This window comes from Cannabis sativa, chromosome 1 (genome assembly GCF_029168945.1).
Source record: "Cannabis sativa cultivar Pink pepper isolate KNU-18-1 chromosome 1, ASM2916894v1, whole genome shotgun sequence".
Lineage (NCBI taxonomy): Eukaryota > Viridiplantae > Streptophyta > Magnoliopsida > Rosales > Cannabaceae > Cannabis > Cannabis sativa.
This window is the reverse complement of record NC_083601.1, coordinates 19,013,726-19,031,257: the sequence shown is the minus strand read 5'-3', so window position 1 is coordinate 19,031,257 and position 17,532 is coordinate 19,013,726. Positions and strand designations below refer to the sequence as shown.

The following is a 17,532-nucleotide window of genomic DNA, read 5'->3' as shown; positions in this document are numbered from 1 at the left end:
AATTTTAGGGTTTCATTTGCGCATTTTGTTTCATGTTTTTAAATTTTTTAGTTATTTATTGTTGGTTTTGAACATTTCATTTGATTCTGGTCTGGGTGTTGTTCTTTAATTTGGTTTTGTTTTCTTTATTTTCAGTGTTTTTTTGTGCTTACAGGTTATGTGTGTTGTTTTCGTTTTTAGTGTTTTTAATCAGTCGTCTGTAGTTTCTTTTCAGTTTTTTAATAGTTTGTTAATGGTATGTTTTGATGTGTTTTCGATTTTCATTAGGTTTAGTTGTTTGCTGTTATATTTTAGATTTCAAAACGATTTTCAAATCTTTGCTCTATATTTTTCTATAGTTGTATATGTTTTGTAGTTTGTTTGTTGTTTTAATATAGTTTTATTGTTCTTTTTATACTGCATTTTTCGATTTCCTTTAGGGTTAGTTGTTTACTGTTTTTTTTATGTTTCCAAACGATTTCAGGTCTTTACTGTTTTTGTCTGTGTAGTTGTTTGTCATTGACAGTTTGTTTTTAGTTTGTTTGTAGTTGTATTACAGTTTTCATACTGTTTTATTTAGGATTTATAATTTATTTTGGCCTTTTTCGTTATGTTGCAGGTTTGGGACTGTAAATTTAGTCCTTCTGATTTTTACAGATCTAAGTGTGTATGCACCAGTGTTTATTCCGTGATAGATAATATTAAGAACACTTTATCTGTTAATTTGCTTTCTTTGTTTCGTCAAACTCAGTTTGGGCATTTTCTGGATATGCCTGAGTTTGTTTTTCATCCGCAAGTCGTACATAGTTTATTACTAAGGGAAGTTTTACAGCCCAATCCTAAAGAGTTTTGGGCTAAGGTTGTTGGCCGTTGCATACGGTTTAGTGCCGAAGAATTTTACCTGATTTCTGGTTTAGATTGTTTCGGTGATTGCAACAAGTTGTTGTTTTCACAGGAAACAAATCAATTGGTAGAAACATGTTTCCGTGGTGTAAAAACTATTGACCACAAAGCCATCGAGGATGCTTTTTTGGGTAGTCGGTGGGGTTTGGATGAGTCTATTGGTTTGAAAATGGCTGTTTTGTATTTCATTCAGTGTTTTCTTCTTAGCAATACTCCTGACAAAGAAGTGTCTAGGTTTGTTCTAGATGTAGTTGATAGCGGTCGGTGGGATGAGTATTGTTGGGGTAGGGAATCATTTGAATTGACAATTGACTCATTCAAAGGTAGGATCGAGCATGGGATCATTATGAAAAATAGAAAGGCAGAGAAGGGAGGCCAATATGATGGCTGGTATAGGGCATTGGGATGTCCTTGGGTTTTCACTGTTTGGTTTTATGAATGCTGTCCTGCAATGGTGAACTCTTTCTGTAAGAGAGTTTCATCTTCTATTCCCAGGATTCTGAACTGGAGCAACACCATCGTCACCAAAAATCCAACCCTTCGAGACTTGAAGGGCAAGATTTTTGATTTACCTTTGGAGAAGGTAATTTACAGTTTCTTTACTGTTTTTTTACTGTTTCTTTTCAGTTTTATTTATGTTGTTATTTTTTGGTTTTTCCAATTGTTTTAATTTTTTTCATATTATGTTTGATTATGCTGTTCAGTTGAAGATAAAAAACATGCGTCCTACTGATGAAGAGAGGCAGCAGCTTCAACTTGACGGTTTATTTCTCGATGAATCTATTGATGAACGTGGTGTAGCGAAGCAATCCTTCGAGGGTGGGTCATCTTCAAAGAAGTCTGATTCAGCAGATATTGATTGGATGAAATCTAAGCTGGAGATGCTCATTTCGAATCAATCATCATTGGCCGAGGACTTCATTTCATTGAGGTGTTTTGTTGATTTTAATTTCAAATCCGTAATGACTGTAATTAAGGATATCCAAGAGAAGGTTAATGCCATTCATCGTCGTCCTTCTGATGAGGTATTTATTCTTATTTTATTGTTTAGGTTTTTTTATATATATTTTTTAAAGTTTCTTTACTGTTTTATTTAAGTTTCATTTATGTTGGTTGATACAGGGAAAGTCATCGGATGAATTAGTAACTCAAGATTCTGATGATGATGATGATGATGATGATGATGATGATGATGATGATGATGATGCCGAGGATGATGAGAAGCAATTGCCTGATCCAGAAAATATTGATTCCGACTCCGACGATGGTGGTGAGTTGGTTAAAGTTGGTGGGGATGCTGATGATGTTGACAAGGCTGTTACTGCTGTTCCTTCTGCTGATGTGAATCCATCTGAGGATGTTGGAGGGAGTGATAAAAATGTTAAGGATGTTGAGAAGCCGAAGGGCAATGAGTCTCGATTGAAGGGGGACGATTTCTTGATGGGTTGAGCCAGCTTGAAATAGATGATGATCAAGTTGTGTTGGCTGGCTTGGAGGCTGTTGCTAAAATCCATGTAAGTTTACTTTTAATTGTTTTCAAAAAAACTAGGTTTCTTTTTGGTTGCTCATTAGTTTCTAGTATGTTTTGCAACTGTTTTAATGCATTCTTTCTTTTTTAGGTCCCCGCACCCAATCCAGATGTTGTTGGTGAAAAGTCAGATGCCCTTCATACTGATGAAGAAACTGAGGACACTGTCTCTGATACAACTCTGTTGGATAAGAGGAAGCGTGCTCCGGCCTTGAAATCTCCATTTGTTGATTTCGGGTCTGCTGATGTCGGGAGCACTCCAATGGAGCTTATGTCCTCAGGTTCTCAATCAGCTGGATATGATAGGGATTTCAAAATGGTGACTTATGTGAAGGGCCTTTATGCTCTTAATGATGCTTTTGCTGATTGCGTATCTACTGAGATTGAGGCAAAATTTGACGCTTGGATTGGTGAAGGATTGCTTAAACATCCTAGGTGACTGTTTTTATTAAATCTGTTTTTGTATTATGTTTTTTATTTCAGTTTTATTCCTTTTTTAATGCTATTTTTTTGCTGTTTGTTTGTTGTTGTAGGCATTATAATTGTTATGAAGACGGCGCAAAGAAATTTACCCCGGGTTTTAGGCTAGGTGTTGATTATGTTGAGGATAAAACTTGGTTTTATCATTTGGCCACATGCGACATGTTTATGAACGACTCGGTAAAGTTTCCAATTTATATTGTAGTTATGGTAGTTTGTTTTCAGTTGCTTTATAAATGTTTTTTAGTTTTGATACTGCATTTCAGTTTTTTTACAGTTGTTCAACCTTTTCATTTGTGTTTCTGTGTTGTTTTTTTTCTCAGCATATGAACACCATATTCTATTACCTTCGGAAAAAAGGTAAGTATTCTTCCGCTGTGACGTTGAATTTCGCAACTACTGATTGTCTTTTTGATGATTCCATCCAAGCATTGTACCACAAATTTAACAAGGCCAAGTCAATGAAGACTAAGATGTCACACATTCACGCTGCCCACCCAATAGCGCATTACATCCGAGGTATGCGCATTCCCTGTTCCAAGCCTTGGTATGAAGCCGATCATGTGCTATTCATCATCAATTTAAGAAGGGAAAGTCATTGGGTTTTTGGGCGTCTTGACTTGAACGAAGGGACGTTGTTTCTGTACAATTCTTTGAGGACCGCGAAGATGAATGCCGCAGCTAGGAATGCGATGAAGGCTTATTCCGTGTTGCTGCCTTTGTTTTTCGATTTACTTGGGTTCTGGAAGAATAGAGCACAAGCTCCTGCCTCAGTTTCTGACCCTACAGCTCCATTCAGAATCGTGGAGCTTAGTGGTCTTGCGTCTCAGCAGAAGAAGTGAGTGTTTCTTTTAAGTTTCTTTTATGTTGTTTTTTAGTTTCTAAACTGTTTACTTTTTCTTTCTGTTTTTTTATAGTGATTGCGGGGCATATGTTGCTGCCTTTGCTGAATTCTTTATCCACGGAAAGGATGTCCCTGCAGACTTTGACATCGAAGTTTATCGTACCCGACTTGCTTCACTTTTCTTCTCGTACGGACAAAGGAAAATTGACGAAAGCATTGACAGCGAGGATGAGAAGCAAAGCAAGTCTTCTAAGGCATCTAAATTGAAGAAATAGGATCTTTTAATTTGGTGGCTCTTTTCTGTTATTTGTTGAATCTATTTCCAGACAATTTTTAGTGTTGTTGTTTCAATGTAGGTATTATATTTGATTTTATACTATGTACCTGGTTTAAAACTTTTAGGATATTTGACATTTACTCCTTATAATATCTTTATTGTATAGGTTTGTATTTCCCAAAGTTGTTTGTTTTTTTTAATTGTTCAAGTTCTTATATACGGTCGCACAACTATGGAGAAACTATTAACCAACTGAATACAAACTATGTTTTCATTTTTCCTAAATTGTGCTATGAATGTATTTTTATTCTTCGTATTCCATTAATCCTTTTCCCTTTATTCAAGTTATGTTTTATCAATTATTGACTGACTGCCTTTAAAACTGTAAAGAAGAAGTCATTCCGGTACTTAATATTTTACAAAGGGTCGCAACTGTAACAAAACGATTTTGAAACTATTAAAAAACTGTACCAAATTTCATAAAAATAAAATCCCATGTATTTAGAACATCACAGATCAACCTGTTTGAATTTGCACACAAAATTAAACAATTCAAATATTTCATATGTATCTATTTTATTGCTTGATTGTTGCATGTCTTTCGATTGTGTCCGTGTTGTCCACATTTGCCGCACCTGTTATGTTTTTTTGTATCCCATTCAGATAAAAACCTTCGTTTCCTTGGTCTTCCAGATCTTATTTTTTGGTTTGGTGGCAGAACAATGATATCTTTTATGTTTTGTGGCACATCCCAAGTTGTGTGATTGTGTACCGGATATGTTGAGCCGCTGTATGTTTCAAGCCATGTTCGCGTGGTGTAATAACCCGAACAGTAGTTGTAAACATTCAAGTTCATCTCTTTTATAACAGCAAGCGCATGAGCACACGGTAACTCATCAAGTTGGAATCTGTTGCAACTGCATGTTTTCTCCTTGAGGTTGATGACCCATGATCTGGTTAGTTCAATGACTTCGAACATGGTCTCGTTTATTGGTTTTACCTGCGGATTAAGTGTAAAACTGTTAATATGTATAACAACGAAAAACAAACTATAAAGAAACTATAATGCAACTAAAATATTAAACATGTCATTACATTTTCTGTCAATGATTCCACAAAGTTGTCGACTAATTTCTTTTCTGCTGTAGGTGTTAAAAATGTTGTTGTTTTCTGTGCTTTTTTCCTGTTTGTGTATGTCCATTGTTGAATCAATGCTCTCAATGACTCCATCAGTGTTGTGATTGGTAGCTCTCTAGCTGCCAAGTTTGCTGCATTTAGAGATTCAGCAATGTTTGAAGTCATAGTTGAATACCTGTTGTTTTTGCAGTGGTATCTTGACCATTTGTGGTATCCAACTTGTTGTAAATATGGTCTTACACGGATGTCCAAGCTGTCCAACTCGCTCATATGGTATTCAAATTTCCTCTCTGTGTATGCTCTGGCTGCAGCGAAGAATGGTTTATCCAGCTTGCTTGCATTCTTCTTGAAGGTTGCTTTTAGGTTGCTTAACAGGTGGTATACACAATAGCAATGTGTGATTTCTGGAAATACTTGACAAGCTGCCTTACTTATGCTCTCATGTCTATCTGAGATCAAGCACTGTTCCTCTCTAATCCCATATGTTTCTCTCACTTTTGTGAAAAACCATTGCCATGAGTTGTTGTTTTCTGAATCCACAACAGAAAAAGCTAGTGGAAAAATGTGCCCATTTGCATCCTGTGTACAAGCAGAGAGCAGTGTACCTCCATATGTTGATTTAAGGAAAGTTCCGTCAACAACTATTATAGGTTTGCATTTCTTCCATCCTTTTATTGATGCATCCAGTGCGACAAACAAGTACTTGAAGCTGTTGTCATCCTCTGTTTCCATGTGCACTATTGTTCCGGGATTAGTTTTTTGCAACATGTGCAAAAAACCGGGCAGCAACCTGTATGATTCGTTGGCTTTTCCTCGTAATTCTTCTTGCGCGTGCTCTTTGCTTCTCCATGCTTTCATGTAGTTCATTCTGACCCCATACTTGTGTTTCATTTCTCCTCTGATGTCTTGTGGCGTTTGAGTTGTTTTTATGTTGGTGAACCGTGGCTTGATGTAGTTTCCAATCAATTTCGTTGTAGCTTGTCTCTTGTCGGCAAATCTGATGTTTAGATCACAAGTGTGTATCATCTTTCTGTCGTACTTTCGAATGATGAATGACTTTGTTGGCCCGTTTCTGGATGCTGTTAGTGCCCACTTGCATTTTGGATCCAAACAACAAATCTTGTATGTTCTTGCACATGATTTTTTAACTCTGAATTGGAAGTTGTTCCTAATTGCATAGAAACCAAGCACACTCTGCAGTGTTTCTTTGTCTTTGTATATTTGTGCTTCTTCTATTTCTGGATGATGCGGATCTGTGATTAGTAGTTCGTCATAATCTGTGATTTCTGGTTCCTTTTTTCTGTTGTTTTCCAGTTGCTCAACCATTTCCTCTGCCACAAGTTTTGCATAGTCCATGAAGTCAAAACTTTCTCCCCCAAATTCCGGTACTGTTGCTTCAATTATATGTTGTTGATTTGTTGAGTCTTCTGTTGTTGCTGCATTGTATTCGATTGGTTGGAAGGCGCTTGTATGTGTAATTAATGAATTGTCATTTCCAAAGAATGATGCATCGATGGTTGTTGTTGGGTTGTTGATGACATTCACACACATTGGGTATGTTGTGAAGTCGGGGTCTTTCAGTTTGAGTTGTATGTAGAAATGCAGGCTTTGATCATCCTTTATCCTCAATGGTTGGTATCCTTCCTTCACTTGATATTTCAGTTGCAAAACAGTGTTTTCTTGGTTGCACTCCAGGGCATCTTTGAGTTTCTGTTGCAAATCTTCATAGTTACAATTGGCAGAAATGTAGTGTCCACTGGCTTCATAATTTTCATAATTCATTCGATCATCGAATTGTCCATTGTAGAAGACTAGGAATGGAATGTCTTTCCTTTCCTGTGTTTTTGCAATGGTTATTAGTCCGAGCCAACGAATTTTAAAACTGGTTTGATTATGTTATGAAATAGAGTACAAACTTACTTCTATCTCTGTTCCTTTGTTCAAGCATTGTATTTCCTGTCCTGATTCCTGATTTTGCCATTTTTTGGTTGTTAATAAACTACAAAGAAACGAGAATAAAACTATTAAGAAACTTCATTTAAATTTTGGGAAACTAACCATTTCTCAAACTGTTCTGTCCTCTATCTTTTCCACAATAAATTCCTGCAAAAACACAGGATGAAACTATTATTAAATGATTATGCAACTGTAAACCAACTTAAAAACCACAATTCTATCCCCAAAATTACATAGTTCTTACTCATTGTCATTTTTCATCATGTTTATTCGAATCAGATCGATTTACAACTATTATAAAACTAATTTGCTACCATTAACATAAATCTTACCTTGTATATATGCTAGCTCTTGGTACTTGTCATTTGACACTTCTTCATGATTTCTAAACCATTTTCAAACGATAATGCAACTGTAAGCCAACGCAAAAAAAATTAAAATACGTTATTAGTATCCCTTGGTTCCTTAATCAGAATCAGTTCTTGTTTATTGGTTTTACCATATGAATTTCCTGTTGCACACCATTGAATCAACCAGAATGCAACTAAAAATGCCGTGTATCATTGTTGAAAAAAAATTTCAGTTCATACCTTTTTTTTTTGGATTTGAGGGGGAGCTCCAGATCTGTTCAATACAGATTTACATTGCTTCAATCTGAATTTTCGACGCTCGTTTGAGTGATATTGCACTATAAAAACCGAAATCAAATGTTGAATTTCAGTTTCTCCACGGTTGTCCTGCTCTTTTTTTTTTAAAAAATTTCTGTTTAGATCGTTGGATTTGTTCGTTTCCTATTGAAATTCGACGGGATTTACAGTTGTTTTACGTTCGATCTGGTTTCATTCTGGTTGCGTGGCCGACTGCATCGATGGAGCTTCATTCATCCTCTCCGTTTGTGACGTGCGGCTGAAGGTAAGGGCAAGTGGTATTTTTGTAATATTTTCCTTTTGGGCTGTACAAATGTTCATTGGGCCGGCCCACAGTATTGTTGTAATATTTTTCCCTTTTTAGAATATTCCTGTTTTTTTCCCTTTTAATTATTATATTTATTATATTAATAAAAACTATCTTTGTTTTTATTAAAAAAAATGTATAACTGCGCAACGCGCGGTTTTATTGCCTAGTTTATATATATACACCAACACAATCTTTTTTTTAACCATTTCTCCCCCTCTCAAAACATAATCTCTGCTGCATCGCCATATAGTCACCTATTCACCTCTGCGTTGGAGAGCTTATCAAAAATCTCGAAGCCGTCGCCTCTTCGTTACCAAGTATCATTCTCCATCACTCTCTCTTAGATGTATTGAACTATGATTCAATTTCATACTCGTAAGGCATTTAATGTTTATTAATTTTTCATTGAATATGTTTTGCTTCCTTAAAATGGAAGAAAATCATGTATGGGTTAGCTTTAAGTAGCTAAAAAAATCTTCAAATTTGAACCTGTAATTTGAGGTACTTTTACCAGGATCGATAGATTTTCTACGCTCAGCACCAATCACCGTAAATAATACACAAACACCAAAAAATCATTGCGATCGAAGAACTTAATTCAATGTGATGAATACATGCATATATTTTCAGTAAATAAGGGGTCAGGTCAAGTCATGTGCTAGATGAATGTATGTTTAATGGGAAAATGGATGATAATGTATATGGTAATACTATGGAGAAATAAATGTTGGGATCCGAAGTAATGTAGTTTACGTGTTTTTTTGTTACTAATTATATTGTTGATCACTTGATTGTTGTATTAAAAGAAAATCAGGTGTTTATACACATTGCTATCTTAGATAAATTGAAAATATAATTTGTTCCTTTGGGTTATTATATCCTGTTATATCTCTTCCCTAAAAACAGAGATATGTCAAAGAGATACCCAGTAGTCAGCGATGATTACATAACTGCCATTTGCAAGGCTAGAAAGAAGCTCAGGGGTGTCATCTATGCGAAAAAGCTTGCTCCTCTTATGCTGAGGCTTGCGTATGTTTTCATATTGTATTTTAATCTATTATCATTAATTAGTGTGTATCAGAGTCAGAGGACGGAGAAAGTGATACTGTTATTTGGGTTGTCTGTTGCAGATGGAACTCGGCTGCAACTTTTGATGTTATCACAAGAACTGGTGGCCCATTTGGTACAATGCGACTTGAAGCGGAGCAGAATCACGATGCCAACACTGGTCTTACTGACGCTGTCCAATGCTTGGAAGTCATAAAAAGGCAATTTCCAGTGATCTCATATGCTGATTTGTACCAGGTGCTTTAACGTTGCTTGTATTTTGGACTTGATTAGCGCCGTGTGAATAAAGTGAAGGCAGGATTTATGATGTGTTGTTTGAAATTAGTTGGCTGGAGTAGTTGCTGTTGAAATCACTGGTGGTCCAGAGATTCCTTTCCACCCGGGAAGAGAGGTCAGTGATTGAATTTTCCAGACTTTAAACTCTTTTTTATCATCCCATCTCATAAGGGTTGGTTAAATCGAATGAATGAAAAAGAAAGAGAAAGTAGTGACTAGAAAGAATGAATTTACATAATTCCTTTGTGTTGCTGTTGAACACAGGACAAGCCTTAGCCACCTCCAGAAGGCCGTCTCCCTGCCTGCACCAAGGGTTATTGCGCTATTATAAATTTGTGTTTATATGTTTGTTTTCCTATTTATGGAGTTTGGTATGGTAGTACTCAATGCTCTTTTGGTATTTGTTTTAGGAGCTGACCATTTGAGAGAAGTGTTTGGCCGCATGGGTTTCAGCGACAAAGATATTGTTGCTCTCTCTGGTGGCCACACTTTGGTATTTTGGATTTGTTTGGTTATTTCAAAGCTTCATTTCGTACTATCTCTTTGATAATAATGATAAAATATTCATTTACTAATTTGCAGGGGCAGTGCTATGTGTATCACAGTGGATATGATGGATCATGGACCGGCACCCCTGACATTTTTGACAAGAGCTATTTTGAGTATGTTTTCTGTTACTAGTTTATGTTTTATTTTTATTTATTATTGTCTTTTTTTGGGGGGTTAAATGCGCTTGTTGATGGCAATTGTTTTGTCATTTATCTTATAGCGAACTCCTGATTCATCATTTCTTTGCACGTGACAAAGACGCAACGTATATTGGTATTGGGCCTCGTGGTGATCGCCTGTTGCTTCAATCCGACAAGGCACTTGTTACGGACCCCGCCTTGTGTGCTTTTGTCATCAAGTACTCACAAGTGCGTACTGTTTATTACAACTTACAACTGCTCTGTATTTTATAAATAGATTTAATTACTACTTCGTAGTACATTTAAACTAAAACTAGCTAATTTTGCGTTAAGGATGAGGATGCTTTCTTCGGTGATTATGCAGAGGCTCATCTTAAATTCTCCGAGTTAGGGTAATATATTTTTTTTAAAAAAAATGGATTTGGTATAGTTTTCGCTTTCGATTATTAATTTTGATTAGAACTCGAATGGTACAGATTTGCTGATGATGCTTAGAAGTTCGGAGGAGGAGTTACCTGCTGTACAAGGACTACACTACACATAATTCACTGGGAACATTTAAGTAGCTTTTCATTCAAAATATAGAATATATAATGGATTTTTAGGACATGAGCAAAATATTATTTGTTTTGATTTTGATGCTGATGGTTGTCAGTATAGAGCGGCCCATGATTCAAAACTTATATTTTAGGAAAGATGAATTGGAACACATGATCTGGTAATAATTAGTGAAAATATGTTTGGTTAGACTTCCTTAACGGATCGATTAACTTGAAAACATACTGGCCAGATGTATTTGTTCGTTTCTTCTCTATGCATATTTGGTAATTCTTTCAGGTACCTATATACTCAGTAGAATATTAATAAATGTTCTATAGTATAGCAGTTCACATTACATATTTAAGTTTTTAATTAATTTATGGTGGATATTTTTATAAAAAAATTATTAAAATAATAGTAAAATATTAATTTATAAATTTATCGTCTAATAAAATATAAAAAATTAAAAATTAAAAAGAATAAAGAAAAAAAATTGAAAGTATAATAAATATTGATAATTATATAGATGTCTAAACTTTTTATTTATTACTATTTGTTAATTCTATTTTTGGCATATTTATTTGACAAAAATATTTTATTATTTCTTATTAATTTTCGTTGAGGTGTTATTATTGGTTATCATATTTTATGTATCTAAACTTTTTGAAAAAAGATAAAAATAGTAAGATAAAATGGTATTTTCTGATCTTGTATGAGTTTCACATTTTCTTAGATCAGATTTCTTGAAGAGAAAACTGGGGCTAAACTTTCCTTTTCTATAAAAGGAAAATTGTACTTACTGCCCATGATTCTGTAGGTACAGAAATAAAAATTCCTGGGCTGATTGAAGAATTATTTTAGGAAAATTTCTAGTGGGCTGGGGTCTTGTTCACACCGTGTGTAAGCTGTCAATAAGGTGTATATTGACTATAAATACACCTTATAGTAGCTAGGTTTTGTATCTCTTTTATACACTTAAAATTGTATACATATCTTAAGGAAAGAGTGTCTTTGTTTGGTAGAGAAGAGTTGTTCGACTCTTCCTCTGTTTATTTATAGTTTGTATGGTCTTGAGTCTGTATTCAAGTCTACAACGAAGAAGAACAACAGTGCAACCTTCGGGAGAAGGTTTTTCAAAGCTTTCGGGAGATTGCTTTTCAAGTCTTGCATCGAGAGGATTCAAGCACACAACCTTCGGGAGAAGGTTTTTCAAAGCTTTCGGGAGATTGCTTTTCAAGTCTTGCATCGGGAGGATTCAAGCACACAACTTTCGGGAGATTGCTTTTCAAGTTTTGCATCGGGAGGATTCAAGCACTCAACCTTCGAGAGAAGGTTTTACAAGGTTTCGGGAGATTGCTTTTTAAGTCTTGCATCGGGAGGATTCAAGCACTCTTCAAGGTGATCGAAGGGATTTCGAGCTCTTGGAGTTTTATCAAGATTCAGTTAGTAGGTGGAATACATCAAGCTTGTGGCATACAATAAGAGGGAGTCTATTTATGCATAAGTCAATTACTTTGTATTTTTGATACCGATCTAATGAATCTTATCTCTGGGCGTGGCCCCGTGGACTAGTAACAATCTGAAAGGATTGTTGAAACCACATACAAAAACCTTGTGTGTTTTTACTTTCATGCACTGTTTGTTTTTCTGGTTTCTTCTGGAGTTACAGAGTTGTATTCTGTAACTACGAAAAAACTATTTTCAGTACCGGTTTCATTATTCGGCATTTAATTAATCACTTAATTAAATAATTAAACTGAGAATATTAAAATACGGAATTTCAATTGGTATCAGAGCAAGTCACTAAATTCTTAATGAGATCTTGAGGTTATTCCGTTTAGTTTGTTTTGTGTGAGATGTCTTTGTTTGCAGAAGCTAGGAAGCTCTATCTCTCGACCACCTCTGTTAAATGAATTGAACTATCCTTATTGGAAGGTCAGGATGAGCGCATTCATCAAATCGCAAGATGAGAAGGCATGGAGAGCTATACTTACAGGATGGTCATAACCTACTGAAAGTGATGAGGAAGGTAATAGTAAGGTAAAACCTGAACTTAATTGGACTATTGAAGATGAAAAATTGTTTGTTTATAATAATAAGGCTTTATATGCTATTTTTAATGGTGTTGGTGAAGGCTTTATTAAATTAATTTCATCTTGTGAATCTGCAAAGGAGGCGTGGGAAATCCTTCAAACTCAATTTGAAGGTACCGCTGATGTAAAAAGATCACGTTTTACCATGTTATAAACTAGATTTGATGAATTGAGAATGTTATAAACTGAAACTTTGTTTGATTTTTATGAAAGATTTTGTGATATTTCTAATGAGTTTTTTTGCCTTGGGAGAAAATTAGATGAATCTGTCTTGGTTCGGAAAATTGTTCGTGTGCTTCCTGACAGGTTTGACACAAAATTGCTTGCAATGGAAGAGGCAAAAGATTTTGGCAAAATGAAGGTTGAAGAACTCATGGGTTCTTTAAGAACTTTTGATTTAAATCAATAGATCAAGAAAAAGGGTAAGCAAAGTTTCCTGAATGAGAAAAGTAAAGGTATTGCTTTCAATGCTTCTGAAAATATTGTTTCTGATGATGAAAATGATGATGAAATGGCCTTGTTAGCTAAAAACTTCCAAAGATACATGAAATCTGTTGGAAATAAAAAGAACTTTTTGAAAATCTCAAAAGGTAACATTTCAAGTAACAATCCCTCTAAACCTTTTTCATCTAACATTAAAAAAAGGTGTTCAATGCAGAGAGTGTGAAGGATTTGGTCATACTCAATCATAATGTGCCAATACCTTAAAGAAAAATAAAAAGAGACTGAATGTTACTTGAAGTGATGATTCTGAAAGTAGTGAAGATGAAAAAGAAAAGGTTGCTCTAACAAGTGTTTTGTCAAGAAATTTGCAAGAAAAAGGAAATCCCATTTGCATGAATAATATCTTGATCGATGACAACAACGAAGAAGCTGGATTCGAATTAGATGAGTCAGAAATTGATGAGAACTCTATGGCTGAATCTTACAAGGTAATGTTTGGTAAGTGGTTGGAAATACGTGCTGAAAACTGTTCCCTGGTTAAAGATAATAAAGACTTGTGTAACAACTGTTGGAAATTATTTTACCAGGATCTAGATTTACTAACAAGTATGTTTGATTAACACCCTAATATGAATTCTAAAACAATGAAAAATAAACACATATAAAGTTAAGAAAACCTTACAATGGGTGCAGCGGAATAATATGACTCCTTCCATTCAGATCTCTAGCCCTTGATTCCTTTCTGTAGCAGAGCATAAGCAAGATCTGAATTTGGATCTTCTTTTCTCCTTCTTTGATGCAGAATTTCCATAGTCTTACATACTATGATTGAGATACCACTTGATGTGTGTGGGCACTACTCATTCACTCAAAGGAATTCGAAATTACAGAGAAGAAAAGAGAGAGAGAGAAGGTGGCGTGTGGCCTTTTCAGAAGGAAACTAAATGTGATCAAAGATGTGTGTGTTTCCTCAAGCCAACACTTTTTATTTATAGAAAACCCTCTAGGTTTAGGTTAGAATTGTATGGCATTAAAATAATGGAAACTACAAATGGCAATTCTCATGCATAGTGGCCGGCCATACAAAGGGATTGGGCCTCACTTTGCAACTTTCCCATTTTTGTTATTTTCCATTCCCATTTTCTCAAAAATGCCAATTTTCCAATTTAACATTTTAAATGCCAATTCTAATTATTTAATAACTTGAAAATAATTATTAAATAATATTGCCATTTAATATATTTATTAATTTAGACATGTAAAGTCTCTTAATCAATAAATAAACCTAAAATCTCTTTTCTTTACAATTTCGCCCTTGCTTAGTGAAAATTCATAAAATAGACATAGTCTAACTTTTAGAATTTTAATTGATTAATTAAAATCAATTAACTGAGTCTTACAAGCAGTATGGTCTCAACTAGTATGGGGACCATGAGTCTATATAACCGAGCTTCCAATAAGTTGAACCGAATTTACCAAGTAAATTCCCTAACTTATTAATTCCTCATTGAATCCACACTTAGAACTTGGAATTGCACTCTCAGCCATATAGAACGCTCTATATGTTCCATGATATAGACACGTCATTAGTTATCCATTGTTATAACCCTAATGTGATCAATGATCCTCTATATAGATGTAACGCCCTAATGCTAAGGCACGCTACAGTGCTTTTTCAATTACTGTGCAATCTTTGCTAATCAAAGAAATTTCTCGAAAAACGTGTTGAATTAAAACTTTTGCTTTAAATATTACACTTTGTAATATAATATAATATTTACAAATTCCGGGATCCCGATTTCAAACTTTGTAAAATTTACTGTTTAAACTTTACATTTCAAAATACATAATTTTCAGGTCGCACAGCGACTTTCAAAATATAACTCCCAGATGTCCCGAGACCGAACACTCCAGGTCGCGCCGCTTGACATGTACAATCTCACCCGAGCTCAGGTTCATTCTTGTTCAGCCTTCGCCTTTCCTTTACCTATGCATGGAAGCAGAAACTGTGAGTCAACAGACTCAGTAAGAAATGCATATAACATACCATATAATTTCCGACCTATAAATAGGCGCCCATACACCTATCCACAGAGCTTAACAGATGAGTATGAACGTTCAATACCAAGGTACAACCACTATACCACATACACATCGTACCTCACTGTACGAGTGTTGGTAGGGTTTACCCCGATCACTGAGTAACACTGAGTGATATACCACACACCTTAGCATTTCTCATGCTTGTATTGGTATCACTGTACCGTACTCACAATCACAATAATCACTATACCAATGCACTCTATAACTTATTCATACAAGTGTTGGTAGTGCTTAACATAATTCAAGCATGCATATATAAACACCTATACACACATTCAGATAATCACATCATACATTATACACAGTTCTTACCTGTTTTCCGAATTCAGGTGTGCTGGCCGACCTGGACAGAATTCACGTGCTAGATGGATGCCCTAATCACAATAATTGCAACACAGATGAGTGACTCGCTAAATAACTTTCCAGGACTTAAACTTGAAACTAAAAGTTTCCCTATCGATAAACCTCATAGCAATACCCTAAATATCTCAAAATTGGCCAAAACTAGGGTTCTGAAAATTCCCCCAATAGGCAGACCGGTTCCCAACCGGCAATCCGGTTCTGGGTCACCAACCGGTCGACCGGTTGGTACTGGTCTCCCAGAACCGGAATTCCGGTTCTGCTGTTGGGAACCAAAAATCATTCCCCTTAACTCAAATCAAGCCCAAACCTTACCAAACTCTCCAGTACACCTATACAATGCATACACAATAGAATCCAAGCAGTATTTCACAGAACAAACCAATAAATCCAATTATGCCATTAAAGCTCAAAGCTTGAGTTTCAAAACTCAAGCTTGCTTAGAACCAATATCAAGCACCAAAACCAGAAGCTATGGACTTAAATCAACTCAAAATAACTCTAGACTTCGAACCCTAAACATTTTAAAACCTAACAGCCACTTATTCTCAAAATCACAAGTTTAAACTAAGTAAAAAACTCAATAATACATAAACAAGAGTTCTAGGGCTTACCTTAGATGAAACCTCCTTGAATCCTAGCTTAATCCCAGAAAAACAAGATGAAAACTTTGATCCTTTACCCTTGTTCTGCCCCAGCCGAAAGAAAGAGAGAGAGAGAGTTCATGAACAACTCAAATTCCAATTTTCCTTCTTTCTTAATTTTCTTTTCTTCAAAGTAATCTTTTCTTTCTCTCTTTTTTTTTTTTAATCACTAACTAAAATAAGCTAGGTGTCATCACTCATGGCTGCCACCTACTCCCACCAAGGAAAAGACTAAAATACCCTTTAATGTATAACTTAGGTATTTCTAAAGCTAGGGGTAAAATGGTCAAATTCCATAACCCCGCTTAATCTCGATAATTTATTTTCTATAAAATATTTCCCACTATGAAATAGGATTCTAAACTTACCCATGTGATCAATCTAGCCATCCATCGCATTTTCCGTTGTGGCCAAGCAAAAATTACAAAATTAACATATTTCACATATAAACTAAATAATACCCCTAGAGTTTAATAAAATCTCCGGAATTGAGAAATTATAACTCTAATATTTATTTCTAAATATTGGGGTCCACATTTAAAATTAATTCACAAATAATAATAAAATAATAAAAATTAGTGCTAATTGCCTTTACTAATCCACATTACTAGAGCGGTCATTACAATTATCCCCCCGTTAAAAGGATTTCGTCCCCGAAATCTAACCTGAATAGCTCTGGATGTTGAGTCCTCATATCTGACTCCAATTCCCAGGTGGCTTCTTCCACCTTATGGTTCCTCCAGAGCACCTTAACCAGTGCAATAGTCTTGTTCCGAAGAACTTTGTCTTTTCTATCCAAAATCTGAACAGGTTGTTCTTCATAGGATAAGTCTGGTTGTAATTCAAGGGCTTCATAACTCAAGACATGAGTCAGGTCTGATACATATTTCCTTAACATAGAAATGTGAAATACGTCATGAACAGCCGATAATGCTGGTGGTAAGGCTAGCCGATACGCTACCTGCCCGACCTTCTCGAGTATCTGAAATGGCCCAATGAACCTAGGGCTTAGCTTACCCTTCTTCCCGAAGCGCCTAATACCCTTCATTTGTGAAACCCACAGGAAAACATGTTCCCCTGCCTGAAATGTAACATCTCTGCGCTTCGGATTAGCATAACTTTTCTGCCTGCTTTGAGCAGCAAGCATTCGAGCCTTGATCTTATCAATAGCTTCATTGGTCCTCTGTACTAACTCTGGACCCAGGTACTTCCTTTCTCCTGTCTCGTCCCAATGAATAGGAGAACGACATTTTC

At 35.5% G+C, this 17,532-nt stretch overlaps 4 protein-coding genes across 5 annotated transcripts; 3 read left to right on the top strand and 1 right to left on the bottom strand.

Moving 5' to 3' along the window:
- Positions 1 to 589: 589 nt before the first annotated feature.
- Positions 590 to 4,193, top strand: LOC133031660 (uncharacterized). The gene is made up of 2 exons (XM_061105168.1): positions 590 to 1,465; positions 1,587 to 4,193. The coding sequence occupies exons 1-2, from the start codon at positions 590 to 592 to the stop codon at positions 1,977 to 1,979; spliced, it is 1,269 nt and encodes a 422-aa protein (XP_060961151.1). The 3' UTR covers positions 1,980 to 4,193.
- LOC133031656 (uncharacterized) lies at positions 1,754 to 7,252 on the bottom strand. The gene is made up of 2 exons (XM_061105159.1): positions 5,107 to 7,252; positions 1,754 to 5,011 (listed from the first exon to the last, which is right to left on the bottom strand). The coding sequence occupies exons 1-2, from the start codon at positions 6,928 to 6,930 to the stop codon at positions 4,583 to 4,585; spliced, it is 2,253 nt and encodes a 750-aa protein (XP_060961142.1). The 5' UTR covers positions 6,931 to 7,252; the 3' UTR covers positions 1,754 to 4,582.
- On the top strand, positions 2,947 to 4,193 carry LOC133031665 (uncharacterized). 2 transcript variants are annotated; one of them, XM_061105180.1, is made up of 3 exons: positions 2,947 to 3,070; positions 3,214 to 3,728; positions 3,808 to 4,193. In XM_061105180.1, the coding sequence occupies exons 1-3, from the start codon at positions 3,053 to 3,055 to the stop codon at positions 4,007 to 4,009; spliced, it is 735 nt and encodes a 244-aa protein (XP_060961163.1). In that variant the 5' UTR covers positions 2,947 to 3,052; the 3' UTR covers positions 4,010 to 4,193. The 2 variants fall into 2 exon arrangements, with proteins under 2 accessions (XP_060961163.1, XP_060961159.1); XM_061105176.1 differs by lacking the exon at positions 2,947 to 3,070 and having other exon boundaries at positions 3,127 to 3,728.
- Positions 7,253 to 8,971: 1,719 nt separating the features above from the next.
- Positions 8,972 to 10,638, top strand: LOC133030193 (L-ascorbate peroxidase 2, cytosolic-like). The gene is made up of 7 exons (XM_061102524.1): positions 8,972 to 9,090; positions 9,192 to 9,366; positions 9,455 to 9,520; positions 9,773 to 9,898; positions 9,988 to 10,067; positions 10,175 to 10,322; positions 10,555 to 10,638. Exons 1-7 carry the CDS (start codon positions 8,972 to 8,974, stop codon positions 10,636 to 10,638), a joined length of 798 nt encoding a protein of 265 aa, XP_060958507.1.
- The last annotated feature ends 6,894 nt before the right edge of the window (positions 10,639 to 17,532 follow it).